The sequence below is a fragment of the Ixodes scapularis genome, unplaced genomic scaffold, assembly GCF_016920785.2.
Source record: "Ixodes scapularis isolate PalLabHiFi unplaced genomic scaffold, ASM1692078v2 PGA_scaffold10__122_contigs__length_95168666, whole genome shotgun sequence".
Classification (NCBI taxonomy): domain Eukaryota; kingdom Metazoa; phylum Arthropoda; class Arachnida; order Ixodida; family Ixodidae; genus Ixodes; species Ixodes scapularis.
This window is the reverse complement of record NW_024609836.1, coordinates 47,951,474-47,971,997: the sequence shown is the minus strand read 5'-3', so window position 1 is coordinate 47,971,997 and position 20,524 is coordinate 47,951,474. Positions and strand designations below refer to the sequence as shown.

At 47.2% G+C, this 20,524-nt stretch overlaps 1 protein-coding gene across 1 annotated transcript in view; it reads right to left on the bottom strand.

Moving 5' to 3' along the window:
- Positions 1 to 5,925: 5,925 nt before the first annotated feature.
- The window catches only part of LOC120843111 (carboxypeptidase M-like), a 64,444-nt gene continuing 49,845 nt past the window's right edge, over positions 5,926 to 20,524 (bottom strand). The window contains exons 7-9 of the mRNA XM_040214344.1: positions 15,665 to 15,807; positions 6,214 to 6,382; positions 5,926 to 6,023 (exon numbers count right to left, since the gene is read on the bottom strand). Coding sequence (XP_040070278.1) covers positions 5,926 to 6,023; positions 6,214 to 6,382; positions 15,665 to 15,807 — 410 coding nt within the window. The remainder of the gene's footprint in view (positions 6,024 to 6,213; positions 6,383 to 15,664; positions 15,808 to 20,524) is intronic.

Below are 20,524 nucleotides of genomic sequence, written 5' to 3'. Positions count from 1 at the left end.
ACAAAGTAGCGCATATCAACGACAAAGAGAAATCGACCCCCTCGCGTGAGGCTACATCGTCTGTTACGCGAGTTTGAACCCGCGAATCGAGGTCGGTACGGACCCGCGTTTGATGTTTGTGCGGGTGGCGGGAGGCGTCGAAGAAGTTGGAAAGTGTGACATGGTGTAAAAAACAAAAGCAAATACACTCGAAGAGCTTTCTCCTGTTTGGGAGAAGAAAAACCCGGCGGAAGGTGGCGGAGAGCGTACTCGGTGTTGTCTTACTTGATCTTTGTCTCTCGTATATTTCTACATGACTTGCCCGTTTTTCTAGTGGTTCTAGTCCACGGTCATACAAAAAATTGTGTTTTCTTTTCGGCGACTCTCCCCTTCCTGATGTTTTCCATTTTGTTGAACTTGACGTCTTTATGCTGCTGCGCGTTTTGCTCGTATTGCTCTAGTTACTGTATTATGCTCATATTTATAAAAACTACCGAGTAATTAAAGTAATCCGCTACAAATATTTTGTAACGACATAACATTACAAATTACTTCAGAAAAAAAGTGACGTGGAATTTACAAATTACTTGAAAAAGTAATGAATTACAATTAATCCGTTACTTGTAACGGATTACTTCTTAAGTCTGCCCTGGAGTAAGACCGAGAAAAGTTTCGAATACAGCCCCTGACCTCCCTCTGCCCGAGTAGCTCACGATGGCCTTGCTGACTCTGTTTGGGAGGAGTCAGTGTGTAGATAGAATGGCGGCTAGCTTTTGTGAGAGGTGTGTGATTTATCACGTGCACAGGAAAGACCAGAACGCGCAGAATAGGGCGTGCAGACATCAGGCAGATTGTTGTCAAGAGCTTGAAAGGACCACTCCAGGTGAAATTTGATATTTCGTCGAGTACCTGGAGGTCAAAACTATTTTCAGTAACATAGCGCAGCTCTTAGGCTCCCGTTTCCGGCTTGAGCGGAGTCGCCGTCACCGTCGGCGTAACCACGCGTAACCCTCGTAACCCTCAAGAGGTTGACGAGGGTTAGTTACCCTCAAAAGGGTTACCCTCAGGGTCACGAGGGTTATGAGAGTTACCCTAGCGAGGGTCACGAGGGTTACCCAGGGTTACTAGGGTTACCCTCACGTGGGTTACCTTCACGAGGGTCACGAGGGTTACCCAGGGTTACTAGGGTTACCCTCACGTGGGTTACCCTCACGAGGGTTACGAGGGTAAACCTCACGAGGGTCACGAGTGTTACCCTCACGAGGGTCATGAGTGTTACCACCAGAGGTCACGTGACCCCCCTGATGTCACGTGACGCCCTCCCCCTAAGGTCACGTGACCCCTCATCCCCTGAGGTCACGTGACCTCAGGGAGGCACATAACCCTCAATATCCTTCCATCCAATACTTGAGTACCCTTCCATCCTCCTCAATCATGAGCTGCGCTCTATTCCGGCCTTACAGGGAGTAGTAAACGGTTTTCATCTTTTTAAACTGTTTTTTATGTCTACTTTAATAAAAAACGAAAGGGAAGGGCACTGGGGGGGGGGGGGGGGGTTAAACTAACCAGGGGGGGGTCACGTTACCTTGGGGGTCACGTGACCCCCAATGCCGATGATGTCACCACTGACGTCACTGATGACGTCATCAGTGACGATGACGATGCGGGTACCGATGACGTCATTAGTGACGTCACTGATGACTTCACCAGTGATGATGACGATGACGATGCGAATGTAGGTGACGTCATCAGTGACGTCGCTGATGACGTCATCAGTGATGATGACGATGACGATGCGGATGCCGGTGACGACATCAGTGACGTCACTGATGACGTCATCAGTGATGATGACGATGACAATGCGGATTCCGGTGACGTCATCAGTGATGATGACGATGACGATGTGGATGCCGGTGACGTCATCAGTGATGATGACGATGACGATATGGATGCCGGTGACGTCATCAGTGATGATGACGATGTGGATGCCGGTGACGTCATCAGTGATGATGACGATGACGATACGGATGCCGGTGACGTCATCAGTGATGATGACGATGACGATGTGGATGCCGGTGACGTCATCAGTGATGATGACGATGACGATGTGGATGCCGGTGACGTCATCAGTGATGATGACGATGACGATGCGGATGCCGGTGACGTCATCAGTTATGACGATGACGATGTGGATGCCGGTGACGTCATCAGTGATGATGACGATGACGATGTGGATGCCGGTGACGTCATCAGTGATGATGACGATGACGATGTGGATGCCGGTGACGTCATCAGTGACGATGACGTCATCGGGGGGTCACGCGACATCGGCGGGGGTCACGTGACCTTGAGGAGGGGGCCACGTGACTTCGGGGGGTCACGTGACCCCCCACGAGGTCACGTGACCTTGGTGGGGGGCTCGCGCGGTGCATTATGGGACATTTCCCATGATGCACCGCGCGGTTACGCCGACGCCGACGGCGACGGCGACGTTGACGCCGACGGCGACGCCGCTCAAGCCGGAAACGGGCCCCTAAGAGCTGCGCTCTAAAACGATGAAAGTTTTTTTTTTTAGCGCGCCTTCTGTTTGTTTTCGGGAACCGCCTCTGACGCGTATAAACAAATGCGCGGTTTACAAACAAGTCCCCCGTTTGGTCACACCAGGTGTGGCCACTGAGCGTGTGCAGAGCCAGAATCACGTGAGGTGAAGCGCCCGCGCATGCGCCGACAGTAGCACCACCACAGCGGCGGGACGTCAGGGCCTCGTGTTGGTGTATAATAAGCGTGCGAAGATGCATACATTGCCAGTGGTCAAATGAACGTTCCCAGATCAGTGTCCTCGAAATTGTAAATTACATTCCTAAAACCACGAGAGTGCTTTCATGGTGCCGCGAAAGCAAACCAATGTTTTGCTCTACAGCTAGTTTTTAGCTAGAGTGACCATTTAGCTTTCAGTGCACGTGCAACATGACCAACATGAAAACAGTAGAGATGCAAAGAACATCACACACATGCACACAACCCTCTGCCAGGAAATATACACATATCAGGCGAATGTTCCCACATCAGCAACAAAGTAGAAAGAGATGCGTCTTGAGAAATAGGAAGAAAGAAGAGCCCACCTTCACCGTCAGCACCCAGGAGATATCTTGGTCGCCAACTACGTCACGTCCGTTTCAAACAAGTGACCACCAGAAGTTGATGGCGTCACAAAGAAAGGTTAGTAGCGTGCGACAAGCAGAACTGCAGTTTAACCCAAGAATCGACACTCCGGTTTAGTAGACACGAGTCCTACCGTCTGGAGGTAATGATGGCTTTTGGAAATATCCTTTTTTGTAATAATCCGATGTCCAGACACCAGTGGAACTGCGCAACCATCGACTCAATTTCAGCGCAATGAACGCATGATCGGTGTTTCACCATTTTTGGTTTTATCGGTGGAGTCAGTCAGGAAGCCTAAACGTATGAGTGTCGAGGGCAGTGTCGGTGCTTTTTCTAAAGTCAGAGCGTCGTGATCAAACGCAGGCACACACAAATACATGCGCGACGTTAGGTGGTCTACCCCCACCACCAGGGACAGTTTCCGCCAGGTGTGAGTGAGAAGAAGAGAGACACCATCGGCAGTGGACGAATCGTGCGTAGTTTAATGTCCCCATTGATGCGGATGAAAGGGGTTAGCAGACAGCACACCAAAAAGAAAGACACATAATCGGTGACATGAGCCGTTTCTTCTGGACAGTGGTCATGATGCCATGCAAGGCGCTGCGGTCAAAACAGGAGCAATTTGAGGACTTTAGGGTGAACTTACTCGTTTCCCAGCTTTAAACGAAGAGGTTGATTGGGTGTTTATTATTTAACATTAGTTTAGTTTTGTGCGATATATTTATGGTATAAGTCCTGCCAATCATTTCTTGATTCTCCCGCCATGTTGAAGATAAAACAGCTCTATGATCCCAGTCTTACGGCGCCGCAGCGAATGGAGCTGTCCATGTAGTGTTTTGATCTGAATGATTGCATGCTCAGCACACCACACCACACCACACCACTGTCGCGCCGCCAGTGCATTGAACAAAACACAGAGCGCAGACGCTGCCCGAGTCACCCCGAGGCCTGTTTCTGCCCTGTACGACGGTCTTGTTACATAAGTCCTACAAGGCCGTCTGCAAATGGTTCGGGTCGTTATTTCTGCAGTGAACACCGTATCTTTGTATGATGTACGAGCAGTGGGACGGCGACTTAAAGGGGCGGTGCAGCGATATTCAATTGGAATGTTTTTCACTTTACACGAGCTTACTGGCACTAGTGGGACTCAAGGATATTCGCACGCATTGCCACTGACCAAGAAACTCCTTTGTTGTGCTGTAATTTTTTCATTCAAGTTTTTTCATTCAATCTCTCCTTCGCAAAACCTGATGACGTAGCTGGGCGGTAGCAGTACCGCCCAGTGACGATATTAGAATTTGGCTCATTGATTGGACCCGAGCATAGCGTGGACACTCGACTTCGGCTCGTGATAATCGATAGCTCGAGAAGCATTCGGGTAGTGGCCTGTGTCCAATCGCTGCAATGACGACAACAGCCGAATCATAACAATGTCTGGAACTCAGCGCGTGTCCTGTGTCTTGCCAACCCCAGCGCATGGCAATGATCAACATTGCGCCATATAATCGGCTCCAGATCACGTGGCCGCTTGTTCTGGCTGCTAGTTGAGGGGTGAACTCTGCTCGTTTTTCTTTATTTTTTTTCTGCGACTTCGATTGCGTGTGGTGAAAAAGCAACGGGTATTTCACAGGTCATTAACGTCAGGGATCCGTTCTAGGCGGTATTTGCGCAAAATACAAATCGTTGCATCGCCCCTTTAAGGATGTTCAGAAAAAGCGATGACAACAAAGTAGTGAAGCATACCTTCTACGAATGTTCACGCAAAATAGGAATAAAAAACCTTTGGCTATAAGTGGTAGTTTTTCATGCGTTGCCTGAACACACACACACACACACACACACAATTAACAAACGAGTGCGACTGCCAAAAACGGCTAAAAAAGAGATACGTGTAAATGATATCAGTGCATTCAACTTTTGAGCAAACATTTTCAATCACTGACAATAAGAAATTAAAAAAAAAAAAGAAGTATTTACGTAAACTGCACGCAAGCGTCCCACCGCCTGCTTTCATTTCCTGAGATTATTAGTTTCATGCTGGTCGGGATTACCAGGCATGAAAATTGCATGAAAAAACGCTTCTGACAACATGAGGCTCAGTAGAAACGTAATTCCAATGTGCGTGGTTTCTTTACGGTTTTTACATTTTTGTTTATATCAACAAGTTTTAGAAGTAGTGTTTCAATCACTCATTGCTGAAGAGTGCGTGAACTTTGATCTGCAGTATTCAAGTCCTGAGGTACTACAACCCAAATCTATACTACTGAAAGATGGGAAACAATAGAACCAATATGAATAAGACTTCACCGTTCAAATCGCCATTTAGACTTAGAAAAGTCAGCTTCTACTAGGACGTCATTGTTGTACATAACAGCGCAGGTGCTCGCAATCAGTTCTTTGGGAATATGCAATATTCTGGGCAATGGGTTTACGGCGTCTTGCTTATCTATAAGTTTGCATGACATGTTTCACAGCGACCTTACTCTCCCGATTTAAAAAACGAAACAAACAAACAGATAGTGTTTAGGCGATTCGCGCTGCATTCATCGGGAATTCAGGCCGTGTCTTTTGAAGATACATTGCTCTTCGCGTGACATGTGACATAGCATTACGATGCATGCCACGCGAGAATAATATCCCGTAAAATTTCCTAATTGCTTGCGTGATTGAATTACCACTTCTCCATATATAGATAACACCATTGGAATCAAGGAATTATGGTCTAATACCTAGCTTTCAAAGAGACTTTCCGAAAATCCATAAATTAATATTTCACGCCATTGACTAGCTGGTGCCTCCGTTCCTCATCCAGAACAGCGAAGCTGCGACTACCATTAACTCCACGAGACTCGGTCGTTTCCTGGTGGTGCCAGACCTAACTCCTATAACAAAGACGTTCGCGTGATGCTCCCATCCATACAGAGGCCGAGCACGGCGTCCTGCGACGCCGCCCTCTTCGCGAAATGCTTGCCTCTGGTAATTTCCAGAAACGTCAACGGCTACGCCACCGGTTACATCGTGAGACACTTCGTCGACGTTATCGTCGTCGTCTTAGTTGTAATCTGGCGGTACCTCGGCGGCGAGCGGGATGACCGTAGGAGAAGGGTGGGTTACCGTGATGGGGGGGAACTCTGGGCGGAGACACCGGCTGTTGCGGCTTGAGCGTCACGTTCAGGATAGAGATCTGCTCGTCCGAGACGATGAAGTCCTGCTTCGAAGTGTGAAAGCCAGGAGCCGTCACCTGCGGTGGCCCCAAGAAGCATTCAGTAACAACACCGTCGACGGGACCGCGGCGCTGTTTTTGGCCATTGTTGTTCATCAATTAACAAGCACAATGCAAAACGCCAAAACAGGGAGTACACGGAGACATGGGATGGGCGTCATTTGAGAGCAGGGAAGCTGTGAGCAAGATAGAAATTGAGGATCGGTTGAGGCAAAGGGATGGGGATCAATGAGCACGAAAGGTTTTCAGCTATTTATACATCAGAAGTATAGACAGAAAGTGGAGACAGCGTACTAGGAAATTAAGAGCAAAGCTTTTAGGCTATAGTGGAGTTACAGAAGAGCAGGTCTCAGTTAAGAACAAAGTTAAGGCCACAGAAAAAGATCGGGGGCTAGCGGGAATGCAAACAAAGACGGCCATGGAAAGCTATAGATTAAACAAAACAGTTATTGCCAAAGGAAGCATTTATGACAGTGCTAGGGGAAGCTCACTGTTGTTTGAGGCGACGACGGGTGTTCTGCGAACCAGAACATACTGTGCGAAGTACCAGGAAATGCATACAGTGTGCACTGCTTGTGGCGAGGAGGACGAGACGGCTCAGCACTTGATACTCTACTGTAAAGGGCTTCATCCTATGCCTACCGAAGACAACATAGATTTAATAAAGTCATTGGGTTTTTGAAGACATCGGAGGAAGAGTGGATTTCAAAACAGTAGAGATTACCAAGCAAAGATTGAGTGAATGGTGGCAGAAAGCAAGAGAAAACTAGGTATTTTCGTATTAACTGATGGAAAGGGGGTTTTATAGCCTCACTTTTTTTTTTTCAGCGCGGAGGGAATATAGTTTTTACATTTAAATATTCTAAGTTTAAAAGGTAATACAAAATGGTTAGGTGGCGTAAGCTACCGCCATATCCACAGGGCTCAGCCGGATTCATCCATCCTTCATACATCCGAGGATCGAGGGGGTGGACGGGGGAGGAAGAGGGGGTGTGTGGGGAGTAGCGGGTGCTTTTCTCGGCGCCGAAGTACATTGCGGCGCCTCAATAATCGCACCATAAAACTTGAAGGAGCGCTCAGCGACGTTCAATTCGACATTCATGCTTTCGTATTCACAACTCGTAAGAAGTGCTTAGGTGTCCCGGAATTTTTTGTATGTTTCTTTCGTTGTCTTTTTTTGTTTTGTTTTGTATTCGAAATCTACGGCTGACTGTCTATGCTTGTTGTTCCTTCATAAAGGAAGCAGCTCCATTAAATAGGAAAGCGTTATTTTCTAACATGAAGAACACTCTGCCATCGTGCGCAACTGGAACCTTGAAAAGTTAGTCACTTCTATATTCCTTGTGTCCTCCGCTTCATCTGTCACAGGGCACGACACCGACCGTGGCATGATGATCTCAAGCTTCTTACTTGTACAGATCGTCCTACTCACTGCCGGTCGCAACATCGAGGCTTTCGGCGCGATTACCACGAGTAGGACGGAATCAACAACTGACCGCAACATCTTATTTGCGCCGGCGAGCCTGCCTGCTCCGATGATTCAGCCGATGACGCCAGCACCCCTTCTCGTTCGTGGCCCGTACTGCAGCTGCTGGCAATCCAAGCAGCACGGATTTTGGCGAAGCAATGGCCAATGTCTGGCGATGATCTTTTGGCCAGTGGCCAGAGAGTGGCCATTAACTGGCCAATGCTTGGCCGATGGCTGGTTGACAGTGGCTATTGGCCAATGGCCAGATAAAGGCGAGTCACCGGCCAGCTCTGGCCACTGTCTGGCCACTTGGCCAAGAGCCATTGCCAGCCTTTGGCCGATGACTGGCCAACTCTGTGTGGCTTGGGAACAAGCATCGGTGACATCAAGCTCGATGGAATATAAGCGCCAGGGACTTTCCGGTGAACCGGGGCACGACACCGACCGTGGCACGATGATCTCAAGCTTCTTATTTGTACATATGATCCCACTCGCTGCCGATCGCAACATCGAGGCTTTCGGCGCGATTACCACGAGTAGGACGGAATCAACAACTGACCGCAACATCTTATCTTCGCCGGCGAGCCTGCATACTCCGATGATTCAGCCGATGACGCCAGCACCCTTTCTCGTTCGTGGCCCGTACTCCAGCTGGCAACAAGCATCGGTGACTTCAAGCTCGATGAAATATAAGCGCCAGGCACCCTCCGGCGAACCAAGGTACGACACCGACCGTGGCACGATGATCTCAAGCTTCTTACTTGTACAAGTTAGTTACCTAAATCACTCTAAGTTTATCAAAAGTAGTAATCGCTGTTTGATATTGGTGTCGTGCCCAAACGACTTCTGTGACTCGCAAAAATGGTTGTCAGAGTACTTTCTGGCGTGTACTAATATTGTTTTGTCGAACTTGCTATTGGTATTGTCTGGAGACGTAGAGCAAAATCCCAGCCCTCTCACAGAGGCAAAGGCAGATTTGCTCACTCAAATTCACGACATTGTGTTACAGCTACAGCATGGTCAAACTGAGTTAGTAAGACAAATTGGGGTCCTTACCGAAAAACAAAACAACACGAAACAATCGGGGCGAATACTGAGTGCGCGGGTAAGCAAACTAGAGGAAGATTTGCTAAGTACCGGATTAAACCAAGAGACCATGCAAAATCCGAATCCGAGTTGCAGGCAGCGCCGACCGAGCTAGAACAACTAAAAAACAAAAAAAAAAAATGAAAGCCGCTTACAACTCCCTGTAACGCCGAATTAGAGCGCAGCTCTTGAGGAGGAGGAGGGAAGGGCACTGGGGGGGGGGGGTTAAACTAACCAGGGGGGGGTCACGTTACCTTGGGGGTCACGTGACCCCCAATGACGATGATGTCATCACTGACGTCACTGATGACGTCATCAGTGACGATGACGATGCGGGTACCGATGACGTCATTAGTGACGTCACTGATGACTTCACCAGTGATGATGACGATGACGATGCGAATGTCGGTGACGTCATCAGTGACGTCGCTGATGACGTCATCAGTGATGATGACGATGACGATGCGGATGCCGGTGACGACATCAGTGACGTCACTGATGACGTCATCAGTGATGATGACGATGACAATGCGGATGCCGGTGACGTCATCAGTGATGATGACGATGACGATGCGGATGCCGGTGACGTCATCAGTGATGATGACGATGACGATGTGGATGCCGGTGACGTCATCAGTGATGATGACGATGACGATGTGGATGCCGGTGACGTCATCAGTGATGATGACGATGACGATGCGGATGCCGGTGACGTCATCAGTGATGACGATGACGATGTGGATGCCGGTGACGTCATCAGTGATGATGACGATGACGATGCGGATGCCGGTGACGTCATCAGTGATGATGACGATGACGATGTGGATGCCGGTGACGTCATCAGTGACGATGACGTCATCGGGGGGTCACGGGACATCGGCGGGGGTCACGTGACCTCGAGGAGGGGGCCACGTGACCTCAGGGGAGTCACGTGACTTCGGGGGGTCACGTGACCCCCCACGAGGTCACGTGACCTTGGTGGGGGGCTCGCGTCGGCGCCAGCACCCTTTCTCGTTCGTGGCCGCCGTCGGCGTCGTTCGTCGCCGTCGGCGTCGCCGTCGGCGACGCCGCTCAAGCCGGAAACGGGCCCCTAAGAGCTGCGCTCTAAAACAAACGCTGTATCGCACAAGAAAGCCAGTCACGCAGGTCAAATTTAATATTCTTTGGGGTTCAAAATAAGGAAAACGAAACCTGGTCTGAATCCGAATCACACGTCATCGAGCTGTGTGCCACTAAACTTCAACTACACATAAGCCCTGATAACATAGACAGAGCACACGTATCGGTTCGTTTCGGGCAGGTAGGAATAGGCCAATTATTGCCAAATTTTGTTTTTATAAACACAAAGAAGCGATTTTAGGTTTGAGCTCGAAACTTAAGAACAGTGGCTTGGCAATTAGTGAGGATTATCCTCGCCCTGAGCAGGTGGTCCGACGGAGACGATTGGAATTCGCCTAAACGCGACATACTCGTTACAAACTTCGTGTAGACAAATTGTACATTAACGAAAAGTGCCTTTTCTTTAACGATAATTTAGACAGTGGTTGAAATTAAAAAAATAGCAACCCAGAAACCTTGTTTCCCGGCCACGACGTGTACAACCGGTGGATATCAGTGCGGGCTCCCATTTAAATTACTCTACTGCCCCGCTTTTCCCAAACACTTCGCACTCGGTTATTTTTACAAATATTACAAGTGTACATTCAAAACGAGAAGAACTGCATTCATTGATTGAATCGGCAAATGCTGACATAGTGTTTCTAACGGTATCTTGGTTACGTCCAGTAATAAAAGATATAGAAGTGTTCCAAAAAAACAACAACATGCATTTCGCATTGTTTAGGTGTGATAGAGACGAAAGACGTTCTTATCGCCGCCAAAAACGCAGTATCTTGTAATCGGGTAGCAGTGCCGTCATCGTTGGAAATGGTTTGTGTGGTTGCATCATCACGATCTCATCAGGCCTTACTTGGAGTTGGCTATAGACCGCCAGATTATTCGCATGATTTTGTTACGGAACTTCATGACGCACTTTTTGTTTCTCTCCAAAAAGTTTCTGAGAGCTAGTATGACACTTGTGTGTGATTTCAGTTATCCGCATATTGACTGGCTTTCTTTGTCGTCACGATGTGCTACGTCACGTGAATTCATTGACACATGTTTAACCTTCAACTTAGTTCAAATGATAAACCAACCAACTAGGATTCTAGGTTCTTCTTGCAACACCCTTGATCTATGCTTATCGTCTCATCCCAGCGACATCAACAGCATCTCCTATCTTCCGGGGCTGAGTGATCACTTAGTAATACATTTTTCGCTGGAACTTCCTACATCCCGAAAGTCTGCATACCATAGATACCATCATGGATTCTAACAAAGCAAACCATCACTGCAGGCAATAAACGAGGGCTTAGAATCGTTTTACTGTTCATTTATGTCCACCTTTGACCAGCATTCAATTAATGAGAACTGGGGCCTCTTTAAAAGTATGATGTTTTTACTTTTCAAGTCCTATGTACCACGAGTAAAAATACGATCAGAACGAGAACGTCAATCTATGGTTCACGAAAACAATTAGTCGTATGAACAACAACAACAACAACAACAAAAACGACTATTTAAAAACTCAAAATCATCGCCTTCGAATAACAGCCTTTGGGATAAATATAGAAGCAATGCAAAGGTATATGAAAATGCCGTCGCACAAGCAAATTTAAAGTTTTTCGAACATGCCTTGAAAAATATCTTTACAAACAACCCCCGAAAAATTTGGAAAATTATAAACCCGACACGTGCGAACGCATTGGCGTTCATTGATGACGAAGGTGTGAAATTTGAGAATGAAAAAAAGAGCACAAAAGCCTAACGCATTTTTAATTCAGTATTCACACATCAGGATCGTGACACCATACCTAACCTGAACACGTTAGACCATGCGCCAATCAATCCAATCGATATTTCATATCCCGGCATCGTGAAAGCAATTGAAAATCAAAAATTGCTTCTAGCACTGGCGATGATTTGATAAACTCAAAAATTTTGAAAAATACAAAGCAAACAGTGGATGATTACTTGTGTACAATATTTAGCGAATCATTAAATTCGGGGAGGCAACCGGATGACTGGAAAGTAGGAAACATACTGCCGATTCAGAAAACGGAGGACCGCAAACAAATAGCCAATTATCGCCCCATATCAATCACCAGTGTTCCTTGCAAGCTTCCCGAGCACATCATATAGTCGAACGTAATTAACCACATGGAATCTAATAACTTGCTATGTTCGAACCAGCATGTGTTTCGCAAAACGTTTTTCTGTGAAACCCAGCTGTTACACTTTGCACATGACCTCTTTTCTAACCTAGATAACAAACTCCAAACTGACGCCATATTAATCGATTTCTCAAAAGCATCTGATAGGGTACCTCATCAAGGCCTCATCAAAAAGGTTTCTTACCTTAAACTTTTTGCTAACATAACAGACTGGACCAGAGAGTTCCCAGTCATCAGTCATCAATAACAAAATGTCACGCAGGTCCTCTGCCACCTCAGGCGTCCCACAGGGAACCGTACTAGGCCCATTATTATCCTTAGCATACATCAATGACATAAGAAAGCTTCTATCATCCCCCGCCCGTCTCTTCGCAGACGACAGCGTCATTTAAAGAGCCATCAAAACACCAGATGATCATAGAATACTTCACAATGACCTCAAAATAATTGAACAGTGGTGTAACGATTGGCAGGTGAGCCTAAACATGGAAAAGTGAAAGTAACTAACATTCACTCGTCGAACCACCTCGCCTAACTTTTCATACCAACTAGGTATCAATAACATTGGTCACTGCCTAGGATTTCACCTCACCAGCGGTCTCGCATGGGACAACCACGATAACGAAGTTGTCCTAAATGCTAACCGCACACTTGGATACTTAAAACGGAACCTCAGACTCCGTTCGCCCGAAATTAAAAGGCTAGCCTACACAACACTGGTTCGTTCCCAAATGGAATACGCACCATCGATTTGGTCACCATTTCAAAATTATCTCTCTAACGAACTAGAAAAAATCCCAAACAGAGCACTAAGGTACATTCATTCCGCCTACTCCTACACAAGTATCACTTCACTTCGTAATCGGTCTGATCTCAAAGCACTTTCTCTTCATCGAAGGCCTCTCCCGGCTTGCCCTTCTTCATAAAATATATTACAACAATTCGCAGATGAAAATGGCCCTTCTCAGCGCCCCAGATCGAATTTCCGCTAGGGTAGACAATGTGTGTAAAATCAAATTCATCCGCACTTTATCCTCGTTTTTCGAAAATTCCATGCTACCGAATGCTATTGATGATTAGAATTTATTACTCAACGACATTGTACTAGAAATTAACATATCTAAGTTTTGTGAAATTGTCAGTGTTTTTTTTTTTTTTTAAGAAATGAACGAGTTATAAGTTTGTATAGTGATTAGTTAATTTGTTATTGTCATTTAACATTTGTACCATGCTTTTTGTGATTTTTACTTTAGTATTCAAACAAGTGTCTTTTAACTTACCTACCAATGTGTAATGCCCGGACACGGGTCCTCAAGGTAAATAAGTGAAATGAAATGAAAATCTGTCAAAGACAAGAAACGAATTTGCGTGCCCTCTGGGAGTGCACGTGGTCCTACGCCTGCTTTGGTTGCCGCTGATCCTAAACTGGGTACAATTCAACAAGATGGTTGCCCACATACGACAATAAACCTAACGGCCTGAATAAAGCTATATGTTCATAAAAAAAACAAAAAAAAACTCGATGGTTAGCCAAATAAGTGCAATGAGCCCGACATATGACTCCGGGATTTCCGCGTATGTGTCTTGCGTGTGCACGCGCATGTGGTGCCGTTGTGGTGTACCGTAATTTCCGTAAATGTGGTGAATCTAATTTGGACTGGGTAAACTGCAAATAGTTTAAGTACTCTTCTTTCTTTTTTTTTTTGGAGAGAGAGAGAGAAAGGGGGGGGGGGGGGGTCTCAGTGCAAAGCGTCGGTTCCGTTCATCTTTTGTTATCCCACAATCTCGGTAACCCAAGTCACGTTGCAACGTTCTGAACGGGAAAGTGCAATATAGTAAAACCCCTCAATATAGCAGAAGCGATCGGTTGTTCAGTAATAGTAAAAAATGGAAAGTGGACATTTTTTTAAGCTTTTCTAGAAAACAGACTTCGGCAATTACAGCATGTGTGTACGCAGCAGCTTCTATGCGCTCGCACGAGCCTTGACTTCTTGCAAACGCTTTTCTGTACATTGATGTATAAGAGAAAAAAAAACCTTAGCTCTATATTTTTCATACAATGTCGATCGGAGCGAAATTATTATGGCTATTCTACTCGACCTTAATTATAAGTTTAATGGCAGATAGCGTTTGGTACGAGTAATCTTCACAGTTGCGATTCGCTATTGCCTTCTCTACAAGCGAATCAAGGAGCACCAATCACATTTATACCGAGATACCAGCTCGAAATTCTGATCACACATCGGTGGTCGTCTATAAATCAGGGCTGTGTAGACATGTATAAAACTTCGAGCCTGCGTTTTGTAACCCATCGTGCTACCAAATTACGCGAGCGATCGACAAATTAGAGACAGGATAGTTGTTAACCGCCTCAAGGCATTTGGATAAGCCATAGTGAGAACGTCAGCGTGATCCTTTCAATATACCCGCATTGCCTGAAGCAAACTCAGTGTCAGAAATCCTGCGAAGAAACGAATTCCTTTCTCTCCCTCCCGAGGCCGCAGATGGCTGGATTGTATGAATGCACAGAGCCGTGTATAGAGATAGTTTGGTCAATGGGAGGCGCAAGCAGAGCCAGGACCTGCACCAGACGCAGAAAGAGGGCTTGACATGCTCTCTTGGCCAACCAGAAGCCGGAAAGAATCCCCTAGCGGTGGTAGCGAGAAGCAGTCTTAATCATTTTAGTAAGCGCGTAAGAGTTAAATGTAGAAACCCTTCGTGGTTGAAAACAGGGTGCACGTGATGTTTCGATCATGATCGCGCAGAAAGATGTAAGAAACGAAAGTGTCGTTCAACTCTGTTTTGCTTGGACAGTGTGTGACCGATCGGACGGAAGATTCCCGGCCCTCGGCGCTTGGCGTACGGATTCTGTCGATCGTTACACTAGTCACGTTCTTGCACCATGATTTTGGATGACCGTGATTGAAACATCACATGCACCCTATTTTCAGTCAGAGTTACTCCGACGCACTTATTAAGTTTGTTTCTCGCGACCACCACCAGGGTATTATCTCCGGCTTCTGGTTGGCCACATTCGAATGTGTGAAGAGGCCCTGGAACACGCGCAGCCCGTTTTCAGCCAATGGGACCTTCTCATTTGTCTCCTATACATCCCAACGAATGGCGAAACTTTCTACGCATACGACTCTGGATGAATGGATACGGCTGAACCCTTTTAATTTAGTGGCGGCTTGCGCCACCTAGAAACTGTGCGCCAAAACTGTACTATTTGGAGCTTTGGAGAGGCTCCGGCGAAGCGTTAGCCAGACGCTGTATGTATTGAAAACTATTGTATTCATGGAGTTACTGTAACAGCCGTCTCTATAGTCACGGTGGTGCTTCGAACGACGGGAGGACGGGGCGTCGGGAGTGGTGGTGGGAGGATTGGGGGAGTGTGCAGAAGCGTAGAAGCACCGTCTGTGGACAGTTCCGCAACTGAGGTCATTTAGTAACATTGCTCGAAGCTGAACGTACCTCGAGGGTGTAGTGACCCGGTCTGAGGATCCTCCAATACTCTCCCCTGGACGTTGTTCTGAAGCCGATGCTACGGTTGGAGATCTTTAGGGACGCATTGGCCACGGCGTTGTTCTCTTCGTCCGTCACAATGCCACGGACGCCTAGAAAATTGCGGACAGTTGTCTAAGGCGCGAGACGTATCTGCACAACGCGTAGCACGGCCCGCCAGAGGTTACAACATGGGCTGTAGACACAAAATTATAAAAGCACGATAAAGCGTTGGGCAATTTTACTCTGAGAGCATTTTAACAGGATCCTAACTTTAAAGTGAGACTCATCATTGCACAATAACACAGTTAACATTCAGAAACATGAATACTCTCACCCAATGTTGAACCTTCGTGTGATTTGCACGCGTTGGTTTCTTGCTTGTTACTATACCGTTTTAAAAGTATTAGCGCATTACCCATGCGCCCTCAAAAAAAAAAAAAAAAAGTTAGATATTTTGCGCTAAAGAGGGAGTATTTTCTGGACGCCATATTTGAGTACGCTGTTCACTGCGTATGCCTAGAACAAGCGTACACTTGAAGGCTACCCAGACTGATAATCATAATGATGTAAAATCCAAGTTGCAAAAAAAATAACAGAAAAATAATAAACCGTGGCCGCTCACCGGCAGCAGCCATGTACTCAGCTATGACCGCTAGGATAGTGAACACCCCCAAAGGAGTCATGCTGCCCATCTTTACGGCTATAATGACTTTGTATTGCCGCGCGCGCAGCTGATCAAGTAGGCAGCGGATTCTGCTTCTGCGCTCGCACGAGACAATTGCAGGGTGACTAGCTCTGATGGAGCGGCGATAGCGGCCCTTGCCGGCCGTGGTTCCTTGTCTTTTGCTGATACTTCTTCGTAAGACTACAAGATTGTTCTGCCTACTGTTACTATTGGACAAACATGTTGGTACTGCTTGACTGTGACCTCAAGGGGCGTCCGTCTTGGACAGGAGACTTTCGCCAGGAACTAAAGCGGATCGCAGTGTTGTCTGCTATTGCCTCGTTAGGCGCATATCAGATGAACCATGTTTGGATTTCCACGCTTCGAACGCCCGACGCCAAGGAACGACTGTTGAAAGCGAAGGAACTGAGAGTGAAAGGTCTGCGGTGCGTCGTAATAGACCCGTGTTCCACTGAAGTGCGCCTTCGGGTGCACTGGGTCCCCTCCCGCATCCCTGACGACGCGGTGAGTAAATGTTTCGAGCGTTATGACAAAGTTCTCGAAGTCTCCCTCGAGAAGTGGTGCGTCGAGGGATTAGAGACCATTGAATCGACCACGCGCATCGTCCGTATGACGCTGAGGAACGGCGTCACGCCCGACAGTTTACCGCACCAGTGGAGGCTCCACGGAGGCAATGTCCTCGTTGTCATCCCAAGGCGCGCGCCGGTCCGTCTGCGTTGTAACCGGGTTAGGCACACCAGACGCAACTGCCATGTACCGAAGTGCTCGGAGTGCAACCGCTTTGGACACGACAAGGAAGAGTGCGTCAAGACGTACGCCCCTGTCACCGGCGAAACTGAGGACGAGTTCTCGCCGCTGACCATGGAGGTTGACCCTCCGAGGACTGCAGCGCGACGTCCAACCGAAACAGGGGCTTCCTGGCGGAGACGACGCCTCATCGCAGGTCACCGCGGCAGACGTCGAAAAGTCTATACTTGCTGTCTCTGTGCAACACCCTGGTACCTCGACTCCTGAAATGACGCCGACCGGGGCCGTTGCCGTCCTATCCTGTCCCCCGCCGGCTGTCCCCCGCCGGCTGAGAAGGCTCTCGAAGGCGGCCTCGTCATGGACGAGGCTAAAGACCTCGGCAAGCAAGGCCTGTAGGACACGGCCTTAGCACCCGGCACGACGCCCGACCCCAACCCTTGGATGGGGATAGAAAAGTACAGGAGGGGGGACGCGTTAAGCCGGTGCCCTATGAGCTCCCGGACGGAAGGCCGAGACGTGACAGTCAGTAAGGCGGCAACGCCTGGTTACGGGAACTTCAAAGGATTGTGAAGGCAAGTTCTGCGTAGTGACTCTACTATTTGTACGCTCGCTACAGCCATCAAAGTAGCAACGCTAAATGTTTGCGGTTTTAGCTCACGCAAGAAACAGTACCAAGTACAACCTTTGCTATTTAAGGAGAGACCCGATATTTTTAGCTGAGCAAAGAAACCAGGATGGCTGATGAGGAGCAGGTAGCCAACGCACTGAAACCCTTTTTTATTTACGTACGAGATTTGCGTTACCCATGCCGTCGGTTTTTCGGGAGGTTGTTTTTTGTTCTTGAGGAAGTCCTTGGCCCTTGTCAGAGCTGTACGTCACGACTGACGAGGAAGCGCGTTTCATTTTCGGCGATTTTTATTTTGCAACACATCACTGGCGGCTTATTCGTATATATGTCCTCAGCACGGTGAAAGACCGGGTTTCTTTTTTCTTTGGCTTACGGCGTTTTGTGGAATGCCATAGGAACGTTGTGCTTGTAGGCGATTTTAACGGCGACGTGAGAGAATTGAATAGGGCGCTGTACCAGCGGCAAGCAGATAGAAGTGTTCCCGTTTTGAGCGAACTCCTCGAGGATTTTGATTTGGTATATGCCGGAACCATGAGGAACGAAACGCCAGAGATTCGTTTCACACATTTCCAAGCAACCACGCACCCGCGCTTAGATTGAGTGTACGTGTCAGCTTCAGTAGAAACCATGTTGCGGAAGTACCGCGTCACGCCTTTTTTTTTTTTTTTTTTCTTTCAGACAAGTTGTTTGGTATCAACAACGTTAGGTGACAGGGCGCCACCGAAGCTGTTCTACTGAAAGCTCTGAATACTTAACTTGATGCTGCTCAGTGATGAAACATTCTTCGAAGCAGTAGACAGCAGTTTCAAAATTTCTCGTGAACAAACGGGGGATGACATTTTTGAGACGTGGGAACATCGCACACAATAGTTTAAAATGACAGCTGTGGAAAGGTCGTCAATTTTAGCGTTTGAGGCTCGACGCTATGAAATCAGCTTAAACGGCGACTTGGCAGTGCTGTCGAGAGCCGAGTGTGAGAACCCTGACGTTGGTCTTAAAGATTTGGAAGGAGCCAAGGAACGCTTAGACGAGCTGCACCGTGAACGTTACCTGGGTGCCATAGTGCGAGCTAGCTCGGAAAAGTATTTGTTAGGACAGCAACCGCCGAGGCCCGTTTCGGCTGACAAAAAGCGTACGCGCTACGTAACGAGATTGGGTAAAACGAGTACCAGGGAGTCAGCAGCGCGAGCCCAAGCATAATCGAAAAAGCTTCACGGAGCACTATCAGCAGCTCTTCGATAGCCAAGTGAGAGGAAGGAAGGACCCCGCGTGCGTGAGACTACTTGAGTCTCTTCCTCGGCTCGACCAAGAGGAGCGAGAAAGGCTCGAGGAGGCTATCACCACACAGGAGATAGAAAGGGCCATTGACGATCTGCCCAACTCAAAGACGCCGGGCCCAGATGATACAGGGGCGGAATTTTTTTTAATGTTCAAAAGCACCGTAGCCACCTTTTTGTCGTGTCTGTTTTTCTGAAGCGTATACACGTAAAATGCTACCACCTTCGTTCACGCGACCGTACACAGTTTTAATCCCCAAAAGTGATGACGTCAATAATCTGCGGTAAGTCACAGGTTACCGACATATAACCAGACTTGTACCGTACGCATTACAAGTAATCAAATTACTTGTAATCGATTACTTTTTGGAGTAATTTTGTAATCAGTTGATTACTTTTATTAGGCAGTAATCACAAGAGTAATCTGATTACTTTGTGAAGTAATAAAATTACTTGTAACCGTTACAATTTGTCCACGGACCCCCCCCCCCCTCCCCCCCCGGCCCGGCACACGCCTCTTTTTTATGAACTGACAATAATAAAATTTGCTTTTTTTTTTCCGAACGGGAAAAAGAAAGATTTTGCATAGCTGTAGGAAACGAGGTCAATCTCTTTCTATGTACAGTTTCTGTAAAATGTCCGGTTTTTTTTTTTTTTTTTCGGGCGGGGACTGGGAGTGGAAACCCTAGGGAAGCCACAGTGCGTGACAAAGGCCGAAGTTTGAGGAAGCAGAATGTAGCTTTGTGAGTCCTTTGTTCAAACTAGCCCCCTCACGCACACACACACAGAAAAAAAAAATCCTGCTTAGGGTACCTACTCGCAGCCCGTAGGAGAACCAGAACCGAAGAATGCCTAAAGCGGATACAAAATATAACAAAGGCAGTTCAAATATTTCCCCATTCCCCCTACGTGGTCTTTGTGACAAGCAATGTTTCGAGTTGAGAAGTGGTCGTGGCGATCTCTTCCGCTAATGGATACTGCACATGATCCGTTTCAAATCCTGGAGCTGCTGCTCTTTTGTATGACATGCGAGCTCATCCACATGTGAATAATAAAATGAGCGACGCAAACTTTGAGCGACAACCCTTGCTCAAGCTTAACAAGATCTAGAACCCCCTCCGCTCCCCCGCCCCCCTTCCCACAAACACACACACGCACACGGGCGAACGTCCAAATCATTAAACGTCTTCAAACGAATTCTATGCTTGTGTCCGCATTGTCAAGGTGCAAGGACCATGAAGAGAAAGCCAGTTTTTCTTCAATACTTGTGCAAATGTGAAATATAGGTTGGAAGTAGTTCATCGTTATGAGCGCTAAGGATGTGTCTTCACACAATAAAGTAATCGGAAAAGTAACGATTACTTCTTTAAGTAATGTCCAATTACTTTTGCGGTCGAGTAATCAAGTAATCTAATCGAATACTTTTTAGCGAAGAGTAATAGTAATTGTAATCGATTACTTTTTTTTAGTAACGTGTACAAGACTGCATA